The sequence below is a fragment of the Carcharhinus amblyrhynchos genome, chromosome 15 (genome assembly GCF_965287045.1).
Source record: "Carcharhinus amblyrhynchos chromosome 15, sCarAmb.v2.hapA, whole genome shotgun sequence".
Lineage (NCBI taxonomy): Eukaryota > Metazoa > Chordata > Chondrichthyes > Carcharhiniformes > Carcharhinidae > Carcharhinus > Carcharhinus amblyrhynchos.
Window position 1 is genome coordinate 77,644,210 of NC_137338.1, and position 27,845 is coordinate 77,672,054.

General features: G+C 50.7%; 1 protein-coding gene across 1 annotated transcript in view; it reads right to left on the reverse strand.

The window, feature by feature from the left end:
• LOC145353487 (uncharacterized) overlaps positions 1–27,845 on the reverse strand; it is an 80,885-nt gene that overhangs the window by 12,198 nt on the left and 40,842 nt on the right. Inside the window, exon 3 of the mRNA XM_080204292.1 lies at positions 1,066–1,155. Coding sequence (XP_080060418.1) covers positions 1,066–1,155 — 90 coding nt within the window. The remainder of the gene's footprint in view (positions 1–1,065; positions 1,156–27,845) is intronic.

Sequence of the window (27,845 nt, forward strand, 5' to 3'; positions counted from 1 at the left end):
TGGCCCCACAATCAATTAGCCCCAGGGCAGTGGAGAGGCAATGTCAGCTCCAGGTGACCAAGAGCAAGTGAATGGCCAATGGTCGATCTTTAAACTGCGCCGTGCATAGAGCTAACCTGCCCACCCCATTTGGGCATCCCTCTGTACAATGGGGCAAGGGTGGAGGGGCTTGGGGAGGAAGGGTGGTGTTGGTGGATCAGCATGTTGTCAAGATACCCAGAGAGCCTGGGTCTCATAGAGGGGCCTCAGAATCCTAGGGCCTAACCATGTGAGGGCCTGAAGTTGAAGGGAGTTTTGGTGGTGGATTAGAAGAGGTTGGAAGGGTTCAAAACTTGCCACATCTGACAACCTTCCATCCGTCTCAATAGATCAGGGGTGCAGTGCTGGTGAGATGGGACCTGACAGTGGTTGTGGGGGGGGCGAGAGAGGAGGGGCTTGCGGAGGATGTACAATTTGGTCAGCAAATCCCTTTTCCCTCTGCTCACTGGATTCCTGAACGGGAGAGCAGAACAGGACAACGGTGGCAGGGGAATAAGGGTGTTACTCTGAAGTGGGGTGTAGAGGGTGGGGGCAGGCAACAGGGAGGGGTGTAATTATGGAATGGGTTGGTTAGTGTGGTTCTGGCAGATAGGGGAGGCATAGTTTCACCTGCTGAGAATAGGGAATTGGAATCGGAGATGGGGTGGAAGGGGAGGGGAGGATGGAATTGGTTGGGTTTGGGATTTCTCTCCACCCACCCCCAACCTCCACCCACCCACCCCCCCCCCACCCCAACATCCCCCTGAGCCCTGCACCTGACATCTTGCAATTAAAATGGCCACCTGGGTGATAGGTGAGAGGCGAACGGAGAGAATGGGCTGCGAGGTGACAGGGGGTGGTTGGGGACGGACAACTGTGGGGTGAAGGTGAGTGGGGGTGGCGATGGAGGAGAGAGGCAGGAGGTGGTGAGAGGGGGTGAAGGGGTGGTTGTGGGTGTGAAATGCGAGATGGCGTGGCTGGGGAATGGCGAAGGGGTGAGGTGGGTGGTTTCGGTGTGGGGGGGAGCAGGGTGCAAACTATGCTTACCTGCAATCTGTGTGTCTCACGGGGTTACCTAGATGGGTGTTGTGGGATGATGCTGAGTGGCAGCAATACTGGTGGAGTGTGTGGACAGACCTATAGTGGCAAGAAAAAAAAATACATCAAGTCAAAGACCAGAAACAACAGAGACATACACAGGAAAGGAGGGCGAGGGAGGGAGGGAGGGGACGTGAGGAAGGAAGGGGAAAAAAAAACAAGATGGTGGACGAAATCGAAGAAAGAGAGAGAGAGATAGAGACGACAAGGAGAAACACAGGGGAGAAGCTGGAACACGAGACCAGAAGCGGGCAGCTATGACGCTCGCCAAGAATGTGCTCAAACACATACACCAGCCTCCGAACATTTAAACTCACCAGGAGCTACGGCAAACAGAACAAAAAAAATTGCCTGACAGCGGGCTGGAGAACACAGGGAGCAATTGGGGTGGGAGTGGTGGGGTGATGGGTGGGGTTTGGGAGGGCAGACTGTTCTTCCATGGAAGGATACGGCAGGGGGAAGACCCGAAGAATTGGACAGAACTTTGATACACCATAGAGTACCAGGCTACGGAGCTGGAAAATGGTATTGGAGTGGATCGGTGCTTGTTGGCCAGCGCAGGCACTGAAGGGCCTCTTCCCGTGCTTCAAAAACTCTAGGAGAATTAGCAGCAGGGAATAGGCCATCCATCCCCTCAAGCTCTCAGCCTCCTGTCAGTAAAGTCTGATTGAGGTCTCACTATATTTTCCTGCCTGCCCCTTCCATAACCTCTCACACCACACCCTGCCATCCCTCGTCGATCAGAAGTCTGTGTAACTCGGCCTTGAGTATATCAGTGAGCTGCAGCCCCCACTGCTGTCTCGGGGGACTGGGGGAGGAACTGACCACCCTCCTCATCTCCGTCTTCAGAGTGTGAAGCCATTCTCGTCAATAAAGTGGGGCTGGGACAGTAGCAATCTGATTTGTGCTGGGTGTGAGGTGAAATGGATTTTTGGTTTCTCACGCTGTGTTCCAGGCTTGCTACACTGATCGACAGGTGCAGCGAGCTGGTAAGAAATTGTGCCCAATGTGATTGTGTTTGGTAAAGTGTGAACAGGCAAACATACAAATTGGGATCAGTAGTAACCCTGAGAGCCTTTCACCCACTTGTTGATCAAAAATCTAACTGCCTTAAAACATTAACAGACCGTGTTTCCACTGCCTTTGAGGAAATGTGTTGCAAAGATGCATGATCCTCTGAGAGAAACCATTTCTCCTCATCATCATCTGAAATGAGCAACTCCTTATTTTTAAGCAATTACACCTTCTATACTACTCCTTGCTTGGGTCACTGTCTTTGTGGAGTTTGCACAATCTTCCCGTGTCTGCGTGGGTTTCTTCTGGATGCTCTGGTTTCTTCCCACAGTGCAAAGATGTGTGGGGTAGGTGGATTGCCCATGCTAAATTGCTCCTTAGTGCCAGTGGGATTATCAGGGTAAATATGTGAAGTTACAGGGACAGGGCCTGGGTGGACAGTTGTCAGTGCAGGCTCCATGGACCGAATGGCCTCCTTCTACACTGCAGGAGTTCTGTGATTCTCTGAGAAACCCCCTCATTCTGAAACTTTGTTCCCCTCCTGTTCTAAACTTTCAAAGCATCCACCCTGTCAAACCCCCCCATCAGAATCTGAAATGTTTCAATAAGATTCCCTCTCATTCTTCTATGGGTTCAGGTCCCGACCTGCTCAACCTTTACCTCATAAGACAAAAACCCCCCTTCACCCCAGGAATAGGCTCAGTGAACCTTCCCTGAACAGCCTTTGATGCGAGTAGATCCCTCCTTAAGTAAGGAGACCAAAACTGTTTGCAGTACTCCAACTGCAGAAACACCAACACCCTGTACAGTTGAAGCAAGACTTCCTGACTTTTATACTTGATTCCCCCTCTCGCAATAAAGGACAACATTCCACTTGTCTCCCTAATCACTCACTGTGCTCAATACTGATGTTACATGATTCACATAAAAGGACATTCCAGGTACCACAGAGGGATGAGAGTTCCCCCAAAGTGTCACTGATAGTTTTTATCATCGGCGTGGGGAGATATATTTGAGCAAATATTTAAGGGAGTTAAGTATTGGGGATACAACGATGTAGGAACCATAATTCTGGGGGTGGGGAATTCTCTACAAGGGTGGAGTACAGTGGAGTACAATGACTCATTGTGTGTCCAGACAAGGCCCATTCGCAACACTGCACCCCCCATCCCCTCACACACCCCCACCTCGCTCCTGCAAGTCCTTGCCAAACTTTCTGCCCCAGTCCTTGTGGCCAACACAAATTAGATAGCCATGCCACGTAAGGGCGTCAGATTAGCAATTTCTGAGTGTCACTACACCCCAAAGCATGAGCTGTAGCTTCTTAGACTTCACCCTCACCATATTCAAAACTCCATCAGCCTCAGATCTAAACCCACATCAAGGCTTGTTCACCCATCACTATCCCTGGCCCCAGCAGTCGTATTTTCAGAGAACACCATGGGCTCCCAGTTAACAGGATCTCAATGATCACATCTGCATCCGTGTTTTCAAATCGCTCCACACTGTCGGCACTGAGACAGCGCCACACTGTTGGAGGGTGAGTGCTGAGGGAGCGCCACATTATCGGAGGGTCAGTGTTGAGAGAGCGCCGCACTGTGGGAGGGTCAGTGCTAAGGGAGCACCGTGCTGTGGGAGGGTCAGTGCTGAGGGAGCGCCGCACTGTGGGAGGGTCAGTGTTGAGAGAGTACTGCATTGTGGGAGGGTCAGTGCTAAGGGAGTGCCACATTGTGGGAGGGTCAGGGCTCAGGCTGAACTGCATTGTGGGAGGGTCAGTACTGCGGGAGCGCTGCACTATGGGAGGGTCAGTGTTGAGAGAGCGCCACACTGTGGGAGGGTCAGTTTTGAGAGAGCGCCATACTGTGGGAGGGTCAGTGCTGAGGAACGCGCATTATAAGAGGGTCAGTGCTGAGGGAGCATCACATTGTCTAGCTCTGTCACACTGATATTTAGTGCCCCTCATGCCCCACTGACTGTATCTCTGCTGATGTTAATCTAGCTCTCTCATGCTGTCACGCAGTAGCTCCTCTCCAGCACCCCATGTTACTGACTATAACTCTACTGATGTTAATCCAGCTCCCCCACACTGTCACTCAGTAATCCCTCTCCCCCAGCACCCTGTATTACTGATTGTATCTCTACTGATGTTAACCCAGCTCTCACACTGTCACTCAGTAACCCCTTTCCCCCCAGCACCCTGTGTTAGTGACTGTATCTCCAGTGATATTAATTCAGCTCCCTCACACAGTAACTCAATAAACCCTCTCTCCTCAGCACCCTGTGTTGCTGACTATCTCTAATGATATAAATCCAACTCCCTCACACTGTCACTCAGTATACCCCTCCCACTGCATCCTGTGATACCGACTGTATGTCTGCTGATGTTAATCCAGCTCCCTCACACTGTCACTCAGTAACCCCTCTCCCCCAACACCCTGTGTTACTGACCGTATCTCTACTGATTTTAATCCAGCTCCCTCACACTGTCACTCAGTAACCCCTCCCTCCAGCACCCTGTGTTACTGACTGTATCTCCACTGATTTTAATCCAGCTCTCTTATGCTGTCAGTCAGTAACCCCTCTCCCCCCAGCACTCTGTGTTACTGACTTTATTCCAATTGGTGTTAATCCAGCCTCCTAACATGGTCACTCAGTACCCTCTCTCTCCCGCCGCACCCTGTGTTACAGACTGTATCTCTACTGAAATTAATCCACCTCCCTCACACTGTCACTCAGTAACCCCTCTCCCCCCAGCACCCTGTGTAACTGACTGTATCTCTACTGATGTTAATCCAGCTCCCTCACACTGTCACTCAGTAACCCCTCTCCCCCCAGCACCCTGTGTAACTGACTGTATCTCTACTGATGTTAATCCAGCTCCGTCACACTGTCACTCAGTAACCCCTCTCCCCCAACACCCTGTGTTACTGACTGTAGCACTACTAATGTTAATCCAGCTCTGTCTCCGTGATCACAGGGAAGAATCATGGTGATAAATAATTGCTTGAATAGCGTTAGTTGCCAGCAAATTACAGAATAGCTTTGGATTGAAGACCCAGAGGAAATGATTTAATATGTCCAGAGCATTGGTAGATTTAGCAGGCAGTCGTTTCAGCTTGTACTGAGTCTGTTTATTACTGAATTTGCATCCCCTACCTTGAGAAGATTGAGAGGTTGATCTGATCCAGGAGGTTTAAGATGATTAGTGGATTCAATAGGATCGACAGAGAGAAATTGTTACCCTGCTGGAGAGAGTGGGAGCATACAAAACAAGGGCAGCAGAACTTAAAATGAACGTCGGGCCGTTCAGGAGGGGGGGCATATCAGGAAGAACTTCCCCACACAAAGATGCGTGAAAATCTGGTAATCTCTCTCTCTCTCTCACCTTGCACACATGAAGCTGTTGAGGCTTTACGCTTCTGAGTGAATGTTGTGTATTAAGAATACAGTGTGTTTGTGTGTGTATGGGATTGTGTGTGTGTCTGTGTTTGAGTGTGTGTGCGTGTGAGAGAGAGTGTGTGTGACAGTGTAAGTGTGCGTGAGTGAATGTATGTCTGAGAAAGTCATGCGTGTGTGTACACATATATGCATGTGTGTGTTTAAAACATCGACTATAGAACAGTGTAGCGCGGTACAAGCCCTTCAGCCCTCGATGTTGTACCGAGCCATGTCCGAACCCAAGATCAAGCTATCCCACTCCCTATCATTCTGGTGTGCTCCATGTGCCTATCCAATAACCGCTTGAAAGTTCCTAAAAAGTGTCCGCCTCCACTATCACAGCAGGCAGTGCATTCCACACCCCAACCATTCTCTGAGTAAAGAATCTACCTCAGACATCCCTCCTATATCTCCCACATTGAACCTTATAGTTATGCCCCCGAGTAACAGTTACAGCCACCCAAGAAAATAGTTTGACAGAGCGCCACACTGTTTGAGGGTCAATGCTGAGGGAGCACCGCACTGTCAGAGGGTCAATGCTGAGGGAGCGCCACACTATTAGAGAGTCAGTTTGAGGGAGCATCGCAATGTTAGAGGGTCGGTGCTGAGGGAGCACCGCACTGTTAGAGAGTTGATGCTGACGGAGCGCTGCATTGTTGGAGAGTCAGTGCTGAGGGAGCACCTCACTGTCGGAGGGTCAGTGCTGAGGGAGTGCCGCACTGTTGGAGGCTCAGTGCTGAGGGAGCACCACACTGTCGGAAGATTAGTGCTGAGGGAGCGCCGCGCTGTCGGAGGGTCAGTGCTGAGGGATCTCCGCACTGTCAGAGGGTGTGCTGAGAGAGCGCCACACTGTCGGAGAATCAGTGCTGAGGGAGTGCTGCACTGTCGAAGGGTCAATGATGAAGGAGTGCCACACACTCTCAGGGTCAGGGGTGAGCGAGCGCTGCACTGTGGAGTGTCAGTGCTGAGGGATGCCGCACTGTGGGAGGGTCAGTGCTGAGGGAGCACCGCACTGTGGGAGGGTCAGTGCTGAGGGAGTGCTGCACTGTGGGAAGGTCAGTGCTGAGGGAGTGCCGCATTGTGGGAGGGTCAATGCTGAGGGAACACCACACTGTGGGAGGGTCAGCGCTGAGAGAACACCGCACTGTGGGAAGGAAGGTCAGTGCTGAGGGAATGCAGCACTGGGAGGGTCAGCGCTGGGGGAGCGCCGCACTGTGGGAGGGTCAGTACTGAGAAAGCGCCACACTGTGGGAAGGTGAGTGCTGAGGGTGCGCTGCACTGTAGGAGGATCACTGCTGAGGGAGCATTGCACTGTGGGAGAGTCAGTGCTGAGGGAGAGCCACAGTGTCAGAAGGTCAGTCCTTTGAATCAGACATTAAACCAAGGCTGCCTTTTGCCTGGCTGCTCCTGTGAAGGGAAGGGAGATCTTGGCCAATATTTCATAGAAATAGAAACCCTATAGTACAGAAAGAGGCCATTCGGCCCATCAACTCTGCACCGACCACAATCCCACCCAGGCCCTACCCACATATCCCTACATATTTACCCCTCTAACCCTTTAACCTATGCATCTCAGGAGACTAAGGGCAATTTTCAGTGTAGCCAATCAACCTAACCCGCACATCTTTGGACCATGGGAGGAAACTGGAGCACCCGGAGGAAATCCACACAGACATGAGGAGAATGTGCAAACTCCACACAGACAGTGACCCTAGCTGGGAATGGAAATCAGGTCCCTGGCACTGTGAGGCAGCAGTGCTAACCACTGTGCTACTGTGCTGCCATTTCTTGAAGAAGAACGGAGCTCTCACCAGCTTTCTGAGGCCAATATTTATCCCTCAGCCAGTACTGGTGGAACGTAAGCACATTGCTCTCAGTGGGATCCTGCTGTGCAAAGATTGGGTCTGACATTTTTCTACATTCGAACAGTGGCCACCCTTCAAAAATGAGATGCTTTGGGACACCTTATGTATGTGAAAAGCAATTTGAAGAGGGTGGCACTGTGAATAATGTCACTGGACAGTAATCCAGAGGCCCTAATCCTTTGAGATGACACTGGTTCAATTCCCATTAGGGCAGCTGGTGGAATTTAAATTCAATTAGTTAAATCTGGGATTATAAAGCTAGATTCAGTCATGGTAATTGTGAAACTATCATCAACCGTCATAAAAACCCACCTGGTTCACTAATGTGCCCTTCTAGGGAAGAGGAAATCTACTGTCCTTATCCTGGTCTGGCCTACATGCAACTCCAGACTCCTCCCCTCTACCCACACACACACATACACAACAATGTGGTTGACTCTGTACTGTCCCCTCGGAAATGACCCCGAGCCAGACACTCAGCTCACTGGATAATTAGGGACAGCCAACAAATGCCGCAGTGCTCAAATCCCATCAGGTCAACATTTTAAAAAATCTTTACATTAATTTTTTTTCTAATGTAATACGATGGAGTGTCACTGGAGCTCTCTGAGGTTGAGCCTTTGGACACAGACTGCACCACAGTGTCCCCCCCACCCCCTCATCCCACCCCCACCGGCAGTACTCCCATACCTGGGCCTAATCACATGACTCCCTCCCCAAACCATTCAAACTTAAAGTACCAATCTGGCGAAGGTGTTGAAGCTGGTGCAAGGAACCCCTCATCAGAGGATGATACGGAGTGGGAGTGGGAGGAGGCCATTCAGACTGCTCGGGAGCTGACCCTGCTGTTCAATATGACCACAGGACTCGTGGACATACCAGCCAATCAGTTTGTTGCATCCCCAATTGCTCCCCTGAACAAGCAACTCACCGGATACTGTTCCCCCAACCTCACCCTCCCGTGAATCTGTCCTCTTTCACATCCTGTCTGATCTGATTGTCTCCTCAAGCCCAATTTCATGTCCTCTCCCATAACCCTCAACCTCCGCTTGTTGATCAGAAATCTGTGTAACTCCCCCTTGAATATATTCAATGAGCCACAGCCCCCACTGCTGTCTGGGGGTATGGGGGGGTGAACTCCACAGACTGACCTCCCTCTGAGAGAAGAAATTCCTCCTCATCCCCGTCTTCAACGGGAGACCCCCTAATTCTGAAACTATATGCCCTCCGAACCCTCCCAGTTCTAGATTCCCCGCCACGATGGGGGAGATATCCTCTCAGCATCCACTCTGTCAAACACCACCCCCCTCAGAAGCTACGATATTTCAATAAGATCCCCTCTCATACTTGTTTTCATTCATTCCCAGGAATGTGAGCGTGGCTGGCCGGGCCCAGCATTTACCCCCATCCCTTATTGCCCCCTTGAGAACTGGTGGGTGAGCCACCATCTTGAACCCATTGCAGACTCATGTGGTGAAGGTACGTCTGTAGTGCTGTTAGGAAGGGAGTTCCAGGATTCTGATCCAGCCACAGTGAAGGAAGGGCCAATATATTTCCAAGTCAGGATGGTACATGTGTGGGTGTGGTGTGGTATGAAATAAGGAGATGAGTTAGTCTCCACAGGATTCCCAGCCTCTGACCTGCTCTGGTAGCCACAGTATTTATATGGCTGGGTCCAGTTCAGTTTCTAGTCAATGGTGACCACTCCTCAGGATGTTGATTGCGCTTAGATTCTAAACTCCAACGTGTAAAGACCTGATCTGATCAACCTTTTGCTCATAAGATAAAAACTCTCTTCATCCCAGGAATCAACCAAGGGGCTGGAGGAGGTTACAGAGATATGGAGGGTTGTAGGGGCTAGAGGAGATTACAGAGATAGGGAGGGCTGTAGGGGCTGAAGGAGGTTACAGAGATATGGAGGGTTGTAGGGGCTGGAGGAGATTACAGAGATAGGGAGGGCTGTAGGGGCTGGAGGAGGTTACAGAGATAGGGAGGCTTGTAAGGACTAGAGGAGGTTACAGAGATAGGGAGGGTTGTAGGGGCTGGAGGAAGTTACAGAGACAGGGAGGGACGTAGAGGCTGGAGGAGGTTACAAAAATAGGGAGGAGTGTAAGGGCTGCAGGAGAATACAGAGATAGGAGGGGTGTAGGGACTGGAGAGGGCTACAGAAATAGGGAGGCTGGGTGAGGAAGCCATGGAGGGATTTGAAAGCGAGGATGAGAATTTGAAAGTGGAGGTCTTGCCGGGAATGGGAGCCAGTGTTGGTCAGCGAGCACAGGGGACGATGGTGAATGGGGACTGGGTGCGAGTTTAGGCATGGGGTGGAGTAGCAGGGTTTGGGAGGAATTGAAGCTCCCAAAAGATCGAATGTGGGAGAGCAGCCGGGAGAGCGTGGAGGGGAATGAAGGCACAGACGAGGGTTTCCACAGCGACTAAGCATACAAGATGATCAATGGATTGGATAGGGTGGACAGTGAGAGCCTTTTACCTCGGATGGAGATGGCTAACACAAGGGGACATAGCTTTAAATTAAGGGGTGGTAATTATAGGACGGATGTCAGAGGTAGATTCTTTACTCAGAGGGTAGTAAGGTCGTGGAATGCCCTGCCTGCAGCAGTTGTGAACTTGCCAACTTTAAGGGCGTTCAAATGGTCTGTGGATGGGCATATGGATAGCATTGGAATAGTTTAGGTTAGAGGGTCATTAGATTGGTTCCACTGGTCGGCGCAACATCGAGGGCCGAAGGGCCTGTACTGCGCTGTAATGTTCTATGTTCTAAGCCGAGGCTGGAAGGGAGGAATCGGGTGAGGTTACAGAGGAGAGAACGGAGCAGATATGAGATGTGAAACTCATCATGGAGTTAACTGTGACCCTGAGGCTGCAAATGGACTGGCTTCACCTCAGAGTGTTAGCAGGGAGAAGGATGGAGTCAGTCGCTATGGAAACAATGTTTGGAGCAGGAACCAAAAATAATGGCTTCAGTCTGCTCAATACTCAATTGGAGGGAAATTCTGCTCATCTAACACAGGATGTAAGATCCACAGACAGGCGATTCTGAGACAGTGGTGAAATGATGAAAATCTTGGGGGACTGTGGTGGTAGAGAGATAGGGCTGGGCGTCAGTTTGAAATCCAACGATGGGTGTTTCTGGTGAACAGGCTTTGAAAAAAGGCCAGCACATTGGGGCCGTCTGATTTGTTTGAGACCAGTCTCCATTTGCCTCCTCCCTGCTGATGCGATCTCCCTCACCCTGCATCCCAGATCGCACTACTTGGCATATCCAAGGCCCCATCGAAGACAGAGTGCGCTCTGGCCAGCAAGCCACACAAGGGGAGTGGACAACGCTTAACATTCCTCACTGGAGAAGGCTGGACTCCAGATGGATGGGCCCAAACTAGTGGACAAGAGGGGAGCAAATCAAATTAACTGGGACGTCAATTAACATTGATGCCAGAGCAAGCATCCAGCAGAATAAAGGCTCACGTATCAACACCACCTGCGGACACCGAGACGTAGACCGAATAAGGAATATCGTGTGAGCTGATTCCTGATTCTGCTACAGATTTCCAGAAGCTTCTTTTCCTATTTCAATTTTTCAGCATCATCAGCTTTTGCTCCACACTCTGAACGCACACATACTTCACTACTGCATTCCAAAATTGACCACTTGGCCCATCAGGTCCATTCCAGCTCCCAAAAAGAGCTATCCAATTAGTTCCCCTCTCCCTCCCCCACAGCCCTGCCAATTATTCACCCAATTGAATTTATTCTGTTCCCCTGTTAAAGTCAAACACATCAATGTTTATTTCTAATTTATTTCAGTGGGGATGGACATCCATCACCACTTACACACACTCCAGCACAGCCTGATGCACGTTTGCAAACCCTCAACGATGATTCATCATGAGCAATGACACAAAGGGTCTGTGGGAACTTGCACCTGCAAGCTTGCATCAAGCAATTATTCTCTGACTGACCTCAAAAATTGGCAGGTCACGTTGATTCTGTCACTCATTGGTAGTACTTGGGAATTCTAAATCCACATGCTGCCCCAACATTAAAAGTTTTAAGCACAATGCATTTAAGCCCGACGTGTTGTGGACAGAACTGAGGGAGTGCCACACTGTGGGAGGGTCAGTGCTGAGGGAGCACCGCACTGTGGGAGGGTCAGTGCTGAGGGAGCACCGCACTGTGGGAGGGTCAGTGCTGAGGGAGCACTGCACTGTGGGAGGGTCAGCGCTGAGGGAGCACCGCACTGTGGGAGGGTCAGTGCTGAGGGAGCGCTGCACTGTGGGAGGGTCAGTGCTGAGGGAGCACCGCACTGAAGAAGAGCTGGATTGGGGGTGGGCAGGAATGGTCAAATCTCCCCCATATCCTGACCTCTTGACGGCTACCAGGAAAAGTAAATGATGTAACCATTGTAAAATCAATACATTGCTGGCCGGGCCCAGCGTTTATCCCCCCCATCCCTAATTGCTCCTTGAGAAGGTGGTGGGTGAGCCGCCATCTTGAACCCGCTGCAGTCCCAAATGGTGTAGGTACACCTACAGTGCTGTTAGGGAGAGAGTTCCAGGATTTTGACCCAGCCACAGTGAAGGAACAGCCAATATATGTCCAAGTCGGGGTGGTGTGTGTGTGAAGGGGCAGCTCAGAGGGGGGAACTTGCAGGTGGTGGGTGTTCCCTATGCTGCCCTTGTCCTTCTAGGGGTTACAGGTGGCAGGTTTGGGTGGTGCTGTCGAAGGAGCCTTGGCAAGTCACTGTGGCGCATCCTGTCGACGGTACACACTGCTGCCACTGTGCGTCGGTGGTGGAGGGAATGAAGGTGGGTGGTTAGCGTGTCGATCATGATTTCTCCTGGATGGTGCTGACTATGCTGTTTGTAACAGCTTGCTGCAAGCTAACAGGCAGCACGTTACCAACAATGACTGCAAAGGCCTTACGAAACAGATTTGTGCAAACATCTCCATTCTGAGATCTTTCACTGCAGAAGACTCTCGCCACCTATGACAAAGCTAAGGCACTGACACTGCAGGCAATGCACCAGTTTACCACCAGAGTGCAGCAAATAGCTGACAGTCACACAGCACATTAACTGTTGGAGATAAACAATGTTTCAGTATCTCAGTGAATGTTGGATGAATCATTCTGGATAGTACTGCGTATTGTAGAATTTTCATTTGCCAAAGTGTTTTTCTCCAGCAATGTCAGTCAACAGAATGGTTAAATACCCCCCCATCAAAAACTCCCAGGACAGGTACAGCACGGGGTTAGATAGTAAAGCTCCCTGTACACTGTCCCCATCAAACACTCCCAGGACAGGTACAGCACAAGGTTAGATACAGAGTAAAACTCCCTTTACGCTGTCCCCATCTAACACCCCCAGGACAGGTACAGTATGTGATTAGATGCAGATAAAACTCCCACTACACTGTCCCCGTCAAACGGATGGGGATGGATTACTGCAAAGAAGTGTACCGACAACTGAACAAAGAGGAACACTACGGACAATTACCCGCAGATCTGACCAAAGAACAGACCCGTCAACTCAACACTCTGACCAAGACCTTTGATCCGGACCTTCAGAGCACCCTCTGTGCTCTCATCCCATGTACTCCCCATGTTGGAGATCTCTACTGCCTCCCAAAGATACACAAGGCAAACACACCCAGCTGTTCCATCATATCGGGCAATGGGACCCTGTGCAAGAACATCTCCGGCTACGTCGAGGGCACCCTGAAACCTATTGTACAATGAATCCCCAGCTTTTGTTGCGACACTACGGACTTCCTACAGAAACTCAGCACACATGAAGCAGTTGAACCAGGAGCACTCCTCGTCACAATGGATGTCTCGGCACTCTACACTAGCATCCCCATGACGATGGCATTGCTGCAACTGCCTCAGTACTCAACACCAACAACTGCCAGTTTCCAGATGCAATTTTACAACTCATCCACTTCATCCTGGACACAACATCTTCACTTTCAACAACCAGTTCTTCATCCAGACACATGGAACAATCATGGGGACCAAACTCGCACCTCAATATGCCAACATTTTCATGCACAAGTTCAAACAAGACTTCTTCACCGCACAGGACCTTCAGCCGATGCTATACACTAGAAACATTGATGACACTTTCTTCCTTTGGATTCATGGTAAACAATCACTGAAACAACTATACGACGACATCAACAAGTTCCATCCCACCATCAGACTCACCATGGACTACTCTCTGGAATCGATTGTATTCTTGAACACACGCATCTCCATTAAGGACGGTCACCTCAGACCTCACTGTACCGCAAGCCCATGGATAATGTCAAGATGCTCCACTTCTCCAGCTTCCACCCCAAACACATTAAAGAAGCCATCCCCTATGGACAAGCCCTCCAGATACACAGGATCTGCTCAGATGAGGAGGATCGCAACAGACAGCTCCAGACGCTGAAAGATGCCCTCATAAGAACAGGGTATGGCGCTCAACTCATCGATTGACAGTTCCACCGCGCCACAGCGAAAAACTGCACCGACCTCCTCAGGAGACAAACACGGGACACAGTGGACAAAGTACCCTTCGTTGTCCAGTAGATGTGCTGTTAGGCTGATTGGCAGGAATAAATTGTCCCTAAATCAGTTTCCCTCAATCTGGATGGCCATAAAACATTAGACAGGGGTCATGGGGGGAGAGGGGTACTGGTGGTGTTGAGATGGCGGCGCAGGCTCGTTGGGCCAAAGGGCCTGTTTCCCAGGCTGATTTTGTTCTTTGTACTTCCCCAGAGTGGAAAAGCTACGCATTTTCTCCGGAGCCTTCAACATGTCATTGATGAAAATGAACATCTCGCCAAGGCCATCTCCACACCCCCACTTCTTGCGTTCAAACAACTGTATAACCTCAAACAGACCATTGTCCACAGCAAACTACCCAGCCTTCAGGAGAACAAAGAACAACACAGCACGGGAAACAGGCCCTTCGGCCCAACGAGCCTGCACCGCCATTTTAACATTGTGCTTTTCCTCTTCCACCCTTGACCATGTCACCAAACAACCCTGCCACAGCAACCTCTGCAAGGCATGCCGGATCATCAACACGGATGTCATCATCTCACGTGAGAACACCTTCTACCAGGTACACGGTATATACTGTTGCAACTCGACCAAAGTTGTCTACCTGATACGCTGCAGGAAAGATATCCCGAGACATGGTACATTGGAGAGACCATGCAGATGCTACGACAATGGATAAATGAACACCACTCTACAATCACCAAGCAAGACTGTTCTCTTCCTGTTGGCAAACACTTCAGTGGCCATGGGCATTCGGCTTCTGATCTTTGGGTAGGTGTTCTCCACAAAGAGAACACACGACAGCACAGAGTTGCTGAGCAGAAACTGATAGCCAAGTTCCGCACACATGAGGACAGCCTCAACTGGGATCTTGGATTCATGTCACACTATTTGTAACCCCCATGACTTGCCTGGGCTTGCAACATCTCACATACTGTCCTGTCTGGAGAGAATACACATCTCTTTAACCTATGCTTAATGCTATCTCCACTCACGTTGTCTGCACCTTTACGACTTGACTAGCTGTAAAAACTTGCATTCTAATCAGTATTCTGTAAACTGTGTGTGTGCCTTTATATGCCCTGTTTGTGATCAGAACTCCCCACTCACCTGACGAAGGAGCAGCGCTCCAAAAGCCAGTGGTATTTGTTTCCAAATAAACCTGTTGGACTTTAACGTGGTGTTATGAGACTTCTAACTGTGTTTTCCCATCAAACACTCCCAGGACAGGTACAGCACGGGGTGAGATACAGAGTAAAGCTCCCTCTACACTGTCCCCATCAAACACTCCCAGGACAGGTACAGCATGGGGTTAGATACAGAGTAAAGCTCCCTCTACACTGTCCCCCCATCAAACACTCCCAGGACAGGTACAGCATGGGGTTAGATACAGAGTAAAGCTCTCTCAACACTGTTGCCATCAAATACTCCGAGGACATGTAGAGGGGGCTGGAGGAGGTTACAGGTGTCGAGGGTTGTGGGTGTCACAAGGGGGGTTTCATTGTCTCCAGAGGAAGGCCGTGGGGTGATGAAGGTTCCCGGGGAGGGAGAATCCAGACGCTCGGAGCTGCCTGGTTGCCTGGGGAACTAGAATCTGGAGGAATTAATTAAACGTTGGGATGGGAGGAAGGCTGAGAAATTAAAAACACTCTCTAGGAATGTATTGTGGAAGCACTGAATGAGAATCAGGCTGTAAACAGACCTGGATAACACATCAACTATAACCCCCTTCAAATATGATCCATCGTAAACTCTTTCTCTGTCTCTCTCAATTTCTCCCTCCATCTATGTTTATCTTTCTGTCTCTACATCTATCTCTCTTTCTTTCTCTGTCTCTCTTTATCTCCATCTTTATCTCTCTGTCATTCTGTTTATCTCTATGTTTCTGTCTCTATCTCCCTCTGTCTGTTTAGCCCTATCTCTCTCTTTATCTCTCTCTCTCTCTCTCACTATCGTTCTGTCTATCTCCATCTTTCTGTCTTTCTCTTTCTGTCTCTCTCTTTATTTCTCTGTCTCTCTTTATCTCTCTGTCTTTCTCTCTGTTTCTTTATCTCCCCCTTTGTCTCTCTCTGTCTATCTCTGGCTCTCTCTTTATCTCTCTATCTCTCTTTATCTCTCTGTCTTTCTGTCTCTTTATCTCCCCCTTTCTCTGTCGCTCTCTCTCTCTGTCTCTCTCGATCTCACTGTGTCTCTACCGCAGAAACATTTCACAATCACTGTGGGTTGAAACACTCAATGCGCAGAACTGTTGTTGATTCTGATGGGAGGGGGAGGGAGCTGACACAGTGGGAGAAGGGGTGGTGGACACAACTCACAGGCAAGGAGAGAGTGTGACAGGGAGAGAGAGAGAGAGAGAGATGGAAAGAGACAGAGAGACAGAGACAGAGGATAGAGAAAGACAGAGAGAGAGAGACAAAGACAAAGAGAGACAGGCAGAGAGAGACAGACAGAAACAGGGAAAGAGACACAGAGAGAAAGGGAGAGACAGAAGATAGAACAAAAGAGAGAGAGAGACACTCACAGATATACAGAGAAACAAAGAGAGAGATAGAGAGAGTCAGAAGGGGAGTGGGAAACAGAGGGAAGGAGATAGAAAGGGAGAGAAACAGAGAGATCAGCAAAGAGCGAGAGAAAAGGCAAGGAGAGAGCTAGAAAGAGACAAAAAGAGTGAGAGAAAGACAGAGAGAGACAGGGAGAGAGAGATAGGGAGAGAAAGAGACAGAGAGATATATAGTGTGTGTTGGAGAGAATCTTAAAGTTAAAATGTAAAGTTTATTTATTAGTGTCACAAGTAGCCTACATTAACACTGCAGTGAAGTTACTGTGAAGATTTCCTAGCTGCCACACTCCAGCGTCTGTTTGGGTACACTGAGGAGGAACTTAGCACAGCCAATGTACCTAACCAGCACATCTTTCGGACTGTGTGAGGAAACCGGAGCACCCGGAGGATACCCACACAGACACGGGAGAATGTACAGACTCTGCACAGACAGTGACCCAAGCCAGGAATCAAATATGAGTCCCTGGCGCTGCGAGGCAGCAGTGCTCACCATGGAGAGAGAGATACACAGAGAGAGATAAAGGGGGAGTGGGTAACAGAGAAGATACAGAGGGAGACAGAGAGGTGAAAGTGGAGGAGGTGATTGATGAATTCCCAGTTGCCAGTACAAAGAGGAGTTGTAGGGGGAGTGCAATTGATAATCAGGCTGGAGTGAGCATTTTCAGCTGCCTTTCTGGCACAAGATCAAGGCCACAGAGTATCCAGCACTGTCAGAGAGACTGACAAGATGCTTCAGGAGAGGATCAAACACAGAACAGAGAGAGAGAGAACTGATACAGACCGAAAACCCAGCAACACTGTCAGCGCAAAGGTTCCAACCACTGCAGTGCAGCACTGAGGGAGCGCCGCACTGTGGGAGGGTCAGTGCTGAGGGAGCGCCGCACTGTGGGAGGGTCAGTGCTGAGGGAGCGCCGCACTGTGGGAGGGTCAGTGCTGAGGGAGCGCCGCACTGTGGGAGGGTCAGTGCTGAGGGAGCGCCGCACTGTGGGAGGGTCAGTGCTGAGGGAGCGCCGCACTGTGGGAGGGTCAGTGCTGAGGGAGCGCCGCACTGTGGGAGGGTCAGTGCTGAGGGAGCGCCGCACTGTGGGAGGGTCAGTGCTGAGGGAGCGCCGCACTGTGGGAGGGTCAGTGCTGAGGGAGCGCCGCACTGTGGGAGGGTCAGTGCTGAGGGAGCGCCGCACTGTGGGAGGGTCAATGCTGAGGGAGCGCCGCACTGTGGGAGGGTCAGTGCTGAGGGAGCGCCGCACTGTGGGAGGGTCAGTGCTGAGGGAGCGCCGCACTGTGGGAGGGTCAGTGCTGAGGGAGCGCCGCACTGTGGGAGGGTCAGTGCTGAGGGAGCGCCGCACTGTGGGAGGGTCAGTGCTGAGGGAGCGCCGCACTGTGGGAGGGTCAGTGCTGAGGGAGCGCCGCACTGTGGGAGGGTCAGTGCTGAGGGAGCGCCGCACTGTGGGAGGGTCAGTGCTGAGGGAGCGCCGCACTGTGGGAGGGTCAGTGCTGAGGGAGCGCCGCACTGTGGGAGGGTCAGTGCTGAGGGAGCGCCGCACTGTGGGAGGGTCAGTGCTGAGGGAGCGCCGCACTGTGGGAGGGTCAGTGCTGAGGGAGCGCCGCACTGTGGGGGGGTCAGTGCTGAGGGAGCGCCGCACTGTGGGAGGGTCAGTGCTGAGGGAGCGCCGCACTGTGGGAGGGTCAGTGCTGAGGGAGCGCCGCACTGTGGGGGGGTCAGTGCTGAGGGAGCGCCGCACTGTGGGGGGGGTCAGTGCTGAGGGAGCGCCGCACTGTGGGAGCGTCAGTGCTGAGGGAGCGCCGCACTGTGGGAGGGTCAGTGCTGAGGGAGCGCCGCACTGTGGGAGGGTCAGTGCTGAGGGAGCGCCGCACTGTGGGAGGGTCAGTGCTGAGGGAGCGCCGCACTGTGGGAGGGTCAGTGCTGAGGGAGCGCCGCACTGTGGGAGGGTCAGTGCTGAGGGAGCGCCGCACTGTGGGAGGGTCAGTGCTGAGGGAGCGCCGCACTGTGGGAGGGTCAGTGCTGAGGGAGCGCCGCACTGTGGGAGGGTCAGTGCTGAGGGAGCGCCGCACTGTGGGAGGGTCAGTGCTGAGGGAGCGCCGCACTGTGGGAGGGTCAGTGCTGAGGGAGCGCCGCACTGTGGGAGGGTCAGTGCTGAGGGAGCGCCGCACTGTGGGAGGGTCAGTGCTGAGGGAGCGCCGCACTGTGGGAGGGTCAGTGCTGAGGGAGCGCCGCACTGTGGGAGGGTCAGTGCTGAGGGAGCGCCGCACTGTGGGAGGGTCAGTGCTGAGGGAGCGCCGCACTGTGGGAGGGTCAGTGCTGAGGGAGCGCCGCACTGTGGGAGGGTCAGTGCTGAGGGAGCGCCGCACTGTGGGAGGGTCAGTGCTGAGGGAGCACTGTAGTATGGGAGATTTAATGCTGAGGGAACGCTGCATTGTGGGAGGATCAGTGCTGAGGGAGCACCACATGTCAGAGGATCAGTGCTGAGGGAGCGCCACACTGTGAGAGGGTCAGCACTGAGGGAGCACCGCACTGTTGGAGGGTCAGTACTGAAGGAGCACCGCATTGTTGGAGGATCAGTGCTAAGGGAGCGCCGCACTGTGAGAGGGTCAGTGCTGAGGGAGCACCGCACTGTGGGAGGATCAGTGCTGAGGGAGCGCCGCACTGTGAGAGGGTCAGCGCTGAGGAAGCACCGCACTGTTGGAGGATAGTATTATAATATTATATTAATACTGAGGATAGTATTAACCCAGAGAGCAGCTGAAACCATTTGGTCTTTCATGTGAATATTCAGTATCTTGTCCAGAGTCCCCAGTTACTGAGACCAATAACGTTCCATCAAGCAACAACATGGAAATAACTATGTAACTACCACCTCATCAATGATCGTGGGATCTTGCTGTGCACACCTCCCGGGCTGAAAACAGAGATGCATCAGCAGTGACGCGCTGATGCACCTCAGGGCTGACTGATGCTCTGGCTGGGGATGTGGAAAGTGGGTATCACCTGCTGCTTTGGAAGAGCCAGCACATCCGACAGAGGCCAGATAGGATCTGAAGATAACGGAGGTGGACTGGGCCAATTTGCTCCTCCAACCTTTTTGCCCGTTTAATCCTCTCTCATTCTTCTAAACTCCAATGGGCTCAGGCCCCAACCTGTTCAACCTTTTCCTCATAAGACAAAAATCCCCTTCACCCCAGGACTCGACCCAGTGACCCTTCTCTGAACAGCCTGTGATGCGAGTAGATCCTTCCTTCAGTAAGGGTGAGGAGACCAGAACTGTTTGCAGTACTCCAGCTGCAGAAACACCAACTCTCTGTACAGTTGGAAGTGAGACTTCACTCATTCACAATTCCATTGCAAGCATAAGTATGAAGGTTCCCCTAGTCAAGGAGCTTATTGGATAATGGACACTGGGGCCAGCACGCATGAAGGTTCAGAGATGGAGAATCTTGCATAGAGTATCTCATCCACTGACTCCCTACCCCCCACTCCACCAAATCTTGTCCACCATCTACAAGGCACAAGTCAGGAGTGTGATGGAAGATGGAATACTCTCCCACTCATCTGGATGAGTGCGGCTCAACAACACTTGAGAAGCTCGACACCATCTAGGACAAAAGAGTCCCCCACTCAATCGACACACTAACCACCTACCCTCGACATTCACTCCCTCCACCACCAACACACAGCGGCAGCAGCATGTAACGTCTACAAGATGCACTGTGGCAGCTCACCAAGACTCCTTCAACACTGCCACCCAAACGCACCACCTCTACCCCCTAGAAAGACAAGATCTGCAAATGCCACGGGAAATCCACTGCCTGCAAGATCCCTGCTCCCCACCCCCGAGCTCTCCCCAGACACACACACACCATCCCGACATGGAAAATACATCAGCTGTTCCTGCACTGTGGCTGGGTCAAAATCCTGGAACTCCCCCCTAACAGCACTGTGGGTGTGCCTACACCACACGGGACTGCAGCGGGTTCAAGATGGCAACTCACTCACCACCTTCTCGATTGAAGTGGTGGAGGCTGCCTCGCTAAATATTTTTAAGAAGCGGGTTGATGGGTTATTGATAAGAGAGGGGATTAAGGGTTATGGGGAGAGGGCGGGAAAGTGGAACTGAGCCACGACAGATCAGCCATGATCTTATTGAATGGCGGGGCAGGCTCGAAGGGCTAGATGGCCTACTCCTGCTCCTATTTCTTATGTTCTTATGATTAATAGACGCTAGGTCTGGTTAGCTACACCCACATCCCATGAATAGGTTAAAAAGATTTGTTCGGAGGTGGGAGGGATGGGGGCTGTTTGTGGGGGAATGAAAACCAGTGAACACAACAGCCCCTTTGGGACGTTCCTGAGTTTCGTCAGCCACTCAGGGAGCTTGTGCTGTTTAACCATGCTCCCTGAGGGTTTATTGTCTCCTCCAATCCTGTTGCAGTGATCAAAGGAATGAAATTAGTGTCAAAGCGGCCACTTAACACCGAGTGCGTCAGCACATGGAGACAATGAGAGTGGCAATTAATGTCACCTCCTCATGTTGCCATCTCAAAAACTCCCTTGTGCACGGCTCACATATTCTCTCAAATTCTTCACTTCAGCAACATTCATCAGAATCACAACAATCCCATCATGGCAACCAATCCACTCCCTAAAATTGTCAAACTCTATCATTTCAATCTCACCCACCCCTCCCTATGTACTGAGCAAAGACCTAACGTGCTGTCAACGACAGCTTTGTCAGGAGAGGTGCGGGGTGGGGGGGGGGTCAGAGCTGAAGGTATGCCGCAGTGTCAGAAAGTCAGCGTTGAGTGAGTTACCGCACTGTGGGAGGGTCAGTGTTGAGGTAGCGTCGCACTGTGGGAGGGTCAGTGTTGAGGTAGCGTCGCACTGTGGGAGGGTCAGTGTTGAGGTAGCGTCGCACTATGGGAGGGTCAGTGCTGAGGAAGTGCCGCACTGAGGGAGGATCAGGGCTGCAGGAGTGCCGCACTGTGGGAGGGTCAGTGCTGAGGGAACTACTGCACTGTGGGAGGGTTAGTGCTGAGGGAATGCTGCACTGTGAGAGAGCCAGTGCTGACGGAAAGCCGCAGTGTGGGAGGGTCACTGCTGAGGGAATGCCCCATTGTTGGAGGGTCAGTGCTGAGGGTGCGCCGCACTGTGGGGGTGTCAGTTCTGAGGGAACAAGGATCCTCTTGGGGAGAGTGATCATTGTATGGTGGAGTTTCTGGTGCAGATGGAGGAGGAGAAAGTGGGTTCCCGGACAAGCGTCCTTTGTTTAAACAGAGGGGAGTATGGTAGGATGAGAGAAGAATTGGCGAATGTGGACTGGGGGAGCGCGTTGGAGGGAGGGTCTGCTGAGGAGCAGTGGAGGATCTTTAAGGAGATCTTTCTTGGTGCTCAGCAGAAATTTATTCCGATGGTTAAAAAGGACCGTAGGAGGAGAGGTAATAAGCCGTGGATAACAAAGGAGGTGAAGGAAAGTGTTAAATTAAAAGCGGAGGCGTTTAGAGTAGCTAAGAGTAGTGGGTGAGAAGAGGATTGGGAGAGGTTTAAATGTCAACAAAGATTGACAAAGAAGTTGATAAAGAAGGGTAGGAGAAACTATGAAGCTGGGCTAGCGCTTAATATAAAAAAGGACAGCAAGAGTTTTTATAAATATATATAAAGGAAGAGGCTGGCTAGGGTGAACGTTGGACCCTTAGAGGATGAGAGGGGGGACTTAGTGGTAGGGGATGGGAAAATGGCTGAGGTCTTGAATAACTTTTTTGTTTCGGTCTTCACGGAGGAGGACGTGAATAATTTGCTGGGTGTTAGCGATGGAAAGGTGGTGGGACTGGAGGGTCTCAATGACATTATTGTTACTAGAGAGGCGGTGCTCGACAGACTGGAGGGACTGATTGTGGACAAGTCCCCAGGACCGGATAGAATGCATTTGAGGGTTCTGAAAGAAATGGCGGAGGTGATAGTGGATGCCTTGGTGGTTATCTTCCAGACGTCGCTGGATTCCGGGGAAGTGCCGGAAGATTGGAAAACAGCTAATGTTACGCCGTTGTTTAAGAAGGGTGGCAGGCAAAAGGCAGGGAATTATAGGCCAGTTAGTTTAACGTCTGTTGTAGGTAAAATGTTAGAATCCGTCATCAAGGAGGAAATAGCGAGGCATCTTGAGGGGGATTGCTTGGTAGAGCAGACGCAGCACGGTTTCGTTAAGGGGAAGTCGTGTCTGACAAATTTATTGGAGTTCTATGAGGATGTGTCTAGGGCGGTGGATAGAGGAGAGCCGGTGGATGTGGTCTTTCTTGATTTTCAGAAGGCGTTTGACAAGGTACCTCACAAGAGGTTATTGCAGAAGGTAAGGGGGCATGGAGTTGGGGGTAGGGTGTTAGCGTGGATAGAGGATTGGTTGTCAAATAGGAGGCAGAGAGTGGGGGTTAATGGGTGCTATTCGGATTGGCGGTTGGTGACTAGTGGAGTGCCCCAGGGGTCGGTGCTGGGGCCTCAGCTATTTACCATTTATATAGATGATCTGGAGGAGGGAACCGAGTGTATGGTGTCGAAATTTGCTGATGACACCAAAATTGGTGGAACGGCAAATTGCGCGGAGGGTGTGGAGAGTCTGCAGAAGGATCTAGATAGGCTGGGCAAATGGGCCAGGAACTGGCAAATGGAATTTAATGTTGGCAAGTGCGAGGTGGTCCACTTTGGTAGGAATAATGGTAGGAAGGACTATTACTTACATGGCAAAAAACTGCAGCAGGCGAGGGTGCAGAGGGACCTTGGGGTCCTTGTGCATGAGTCGCAAAAACCCAGCCTGCAGGTGCAGCAGGTGGTCAGGAAGGCGAATGGGATGCTGGCCTTCATAGCGAGGGGGATTGAATATAAAAGTAGGGAGGTCTTGCTGCAGCTGTATAGGGCATTGGTGAGGCCGCAGCTGGAGTACTGTGTGCAGTTTTGGTCGCCGCACTTACGCAAGGATATTTTGGCCTTGGAGGGAGTGCAGAGGAGGTTTACTAGGCTGATACCGGAGTTGAGGGGGTTAGCTATGAGGAGAGGCTGAATAAACTAGGCTTGTACTCGTTAGAGTTTAGAAGAATGAGGGGAGATCTCATTGAGACATATAAGATGATGAATGGGATGGATAGGATAGAGGTGGAGAGGCTCTTCCCGCTCAGAAAGAACAGTAGGACTAGGGGGCACAGCCTCAAAATAAAGGGGGGGGGGCAGTTTAGAACGGAGTTGAGGAGGAACTTCTTCACTCAAAGGGTGGTGAATCTCTGGAATTCTCTGCCCGTTGAAGTGGTGGAGGCTGCCTCGCTAAATATTTTTAAGACGCGGGTTGATAGGTTTTTGATAAGCAAGGGGATTAAGGGTTATGGAGAGAGGGCGGGAATGTGGAACTGAGCCACGACAGATCAGCCATGATCTTATTGAATGGTGGGGCAGGCTCGAAGGGCTAGATGGCCTACTCCTGCTCCTATTTCTTATGTTCTTATGTAACACGGGACTCAGGGTAAGCCCCCTTTCAAGCCTGTTACACAGGAACAGGAGGAAGATAGTGCAGAGGGAGCTTTACTCTGTATTTAACCTGTGCTGTATCTGTCCTGGGAGTGTTTGATGGGGACAGTGTGGAGGAAGCTTTGCTCTGTATCTAACCACATGCTGTACCTGTCCTGGGAGTGTTTGATGGGGACAGGTGTAGAGAGAGCTTTACTCTGGATCTACTAAAGTTTGCCTACTGCCGCAAGAGGTCCACTGCAGACGCCATTTCCCTGGCACTGCACTCAACCCTGGAACACCTAGATATTAAGGGTACCTATGTAAGACTCCTATTTATTGACTACAGCTCAACCTTCAACACTATTATTCCCACAAAACTCTGCTCCAAACTTCATGGCCTGGGCCTTGGCACCTCCCTCTGTGACTGGATCCTGAACGTCCTAACTCACAGACCACAATCAGTAAGGATAGGCAACAACACCTCCTCCAGGATCATCCTCAAAACCGGTGCCCCACAAGGCTGTGTTCTCAGCTCCCTGCTATACTCCTTGTACATCTATGACTGTGTGGCCAAATTCCCCTCCAATTCGATTTTCAAGTTTGCTGATGACATCACTGTAGTAGGTCAGATCTCAAACAATGAAGAGACAGAGTACAGGAATGAGATAGAGAATCTGGTGAACTGATGCAGCAACAATAATCTCTCCCTCAATGTCAACAAAATGAAGGAAATTATCATCAACTTCTGAAATCATAAAGGAGAACATTCCCCTGTTTACATCAACGGAGACAAAGTAGAAAGGGTCGAGAGCTTCAAGTTTTCGGTGCCCAGATTACCAACAACCTCTGGCTCTGATCTTCAGGTCATCGTTGGTCTCTGGTATAGTACCGGAAGATTGGAGGACAGCGAATGTTGTCCCATTGTTTAAGAAGGGGAACAGAGACTTCCCCGGGAATTATAGACCGGTGAGTCTTACTTCTGTTGTGGGCAAGGTTTTAGAAAGAATTATTAGGGATAGGATTTATAGTTATCTGGAGAGTAATGAATTGATTAGAGACAGTCAGCATGGTTTTGTAGCAGGTAGGTCGTGCCTTACTAACCTTATTGAGTTCTTTGAGAAAGTGACCAAAGAGGTGGATAGGGGTAAGGCAGTTGACGTGGTATATATGGATTTTAGTAAGGCGTTTGATAAGGTTCACCATGGTGGGCTTCTGCAGAAAATGCAGATGTATGGGATTGGGGGTAATCTAGGTACTTGGATCAGGAATTGGCTGGCAGATAGGAGACAGAGGGTGGTGGTTGATGGTGAATATTCGTCATGGAGTTCGGTTACGAGCGGTGTGCCTCAGGGATCTGTTTTAGGGCCACTGCTGTTTGTAATTTTTATTAATGATCTGGATGAGGGTATAGTTGGGTGGATTAGTAAGTTTGCTGATGACACCAAAGTCGGTGGTGTGGTAGATTGTGAGGAAGGGTGTCATAGTTTGCAGGGTGACTTAGGTTGCAGAGCTGGGCCGCGAGGTGGCGGATGGAGTTTAATGTGGAGAAGTGTGAGGTAATTCATTTCGGTAGGAGTAACAGATGTGTTCAGTATAGGGCTAACGGGAGGACTTTGAATAGTGTGGAGGAGCAGAGGGATCTAGGTGTATGTGTACATAGATCCCTGAAGGTTGGGAATCAAGTAGATAAGGTAGTTAAGAAGGCATACGGTGTCTTGGCGTTTATTGGTAGGGGGATTGAATTTAGGAGTTGCAGCGTCATGTTGCAACTGTACACAACTCTGGTGCGGCCGCACTTGGAGTACTGTGTGCAGTTCTGGTCCCCACATTACAGGAAGGACGTTGAGGCTTTGGAGAGGGTGCAGAGGAGGTTTACCAGGATGTTGCCTGGTATGGAGGGGAGGTCATATGAGGAGAGACTGAGGGATTTGGGGTTGTTTTCACTGGAAAGAAGGAGGCTAAGAGGGGATCTTATTGAAACATATAAGATGATTAGAGGTTTAGATAGGGTGGATAGTGATAGCCTTTTTCCTCGGATGGAGAATGCTAGCACGAGGGGGCATGGCTTTAAATTAAGGGGTGGTAGTTATAGGACGGATGTCAGGGGTAGGTTCTTTACCCAGAGGGTGGTGAGGGATTGGAATGCCCTGCCTGCTGCGGTTGTAAATGCGCCTAGTTTGGGGGCGTTTAAGAGATCTATGGATAGGTTTATGGACGAAAAGGGATTGGTTTAGATTAGTGGGTCAGTGTTTTTTTTTAAAAAAACTGGTCGGCGCAACATCGTGGGCCGAAGGGCCTGTTCTGCGCTGTAATGTTCTATGTTCTGGAGGCCCCCCCATGCCGACACTATATTAAGAAAGCCCACCAACTTTCTCAGAAGACTAAGGAAATTTGGCATGTCAGTTACGACTCTCACTAACCTTTACAGATGCACCACAGAAAGCATTCTTTCTGGTTGTATCACAACTTAGTATGGCTCCTGCTCTGCCTAAGACCGCAAGGAACTACAAAAGGTTGTGAATGTAGCCCAGTCCATCATGCAAAGCAGTCTCGCATCCACTGACTCTGTCTACACTTCCTGCTGCCTCAGCAAAGCACCCAGCATAATTAAGGACCCCACCCGCCCCAGACATTCTTCCACCTTCTTCCATCAGAAAAAAGATACAAAAGTCTGAGGTCACGTACCGATTGACTCGAGAACGGCTCCTTCCCTGCTGCTGTCGGACTTTTGAATGGACTTACCTTGCATTAAGTTGATCTTTCTCTACACCCTAGCTCTGACTGTAACACTACGTTCTGCATTCTGTCATTTCCTTCTCTATGAACAGTATGCTTTTGTCTGTACAGCGCACAAGAAACAATACTTTTCACTGTACGTTAATACATGTGGCAATAAGAAATCAAATCAACTCCGTATCTCATCCCATGCTGCACCTGTCCTGGGAGTGTTTGATGGGGACAGTGTAGAGGGAGCTTTACTCTGTATCTAATCCTGTATCTGACCTGGGGGTGTTTGATGGGGACAGTGTAGAGGGAGCTTTACTCTGTATCTAACCCCGTGCTGGACCTGTCCTGGGAGTGTTTGATAGGGACAGTGTAGAGGGACCTTTACTCTGTATCTAACCCAGTGCTGTATCTGTCCTGGGAGTGTTTGATGGGGGACAGTGTAGAGGGAGCTTTACTCTGTATCTAACCCCATGCTGTACCTGTCCTGAGGTGTTTGATGGGGACAGTGTAGAGGGAGCTTTACTCTGTATCTAACCCCATGCTGTACCTGTCCTGGGAGCGTTTGATGGGGACAGTGTAGAGGGAGCTTTACTCTGTATCTAACTCTATGCTGAATCTGTCCTGGGAGTGACTGAAATGACTTGGTGCTAACGCTTCATCAGCAGTGAGCTGCGCACCAAGAGTAAAATAGTGAGACATCACAGCTCAGCAATCTGCTATTTCCTGAAAAGCTTGAATAATTCATCCCTGGTGCTAAGCAGCAATATCCAGCACATCCTTCTCTCAACTGCAAACGAATAGTTCAGTTCGTAGATACTCACACCTCTCCACTAACACTGCTACTCAGAATAACACCACCACCCTTACATAACCCACCTCCTGTGCCACTCACAGCACCAGGTCTCAACATGTTCTGGAAGGTTCCAGTTTTAGATCCAAGTCTCATCGATGCAAAGGAGGAAGGCAACTGGCCTCTCTGGCTGATGGGGTCAGGGGTGGTTACCGATCCCCAGTGTATAAGGTGGAGATTTGATACTGGGAGCTGTCGTCCCAATT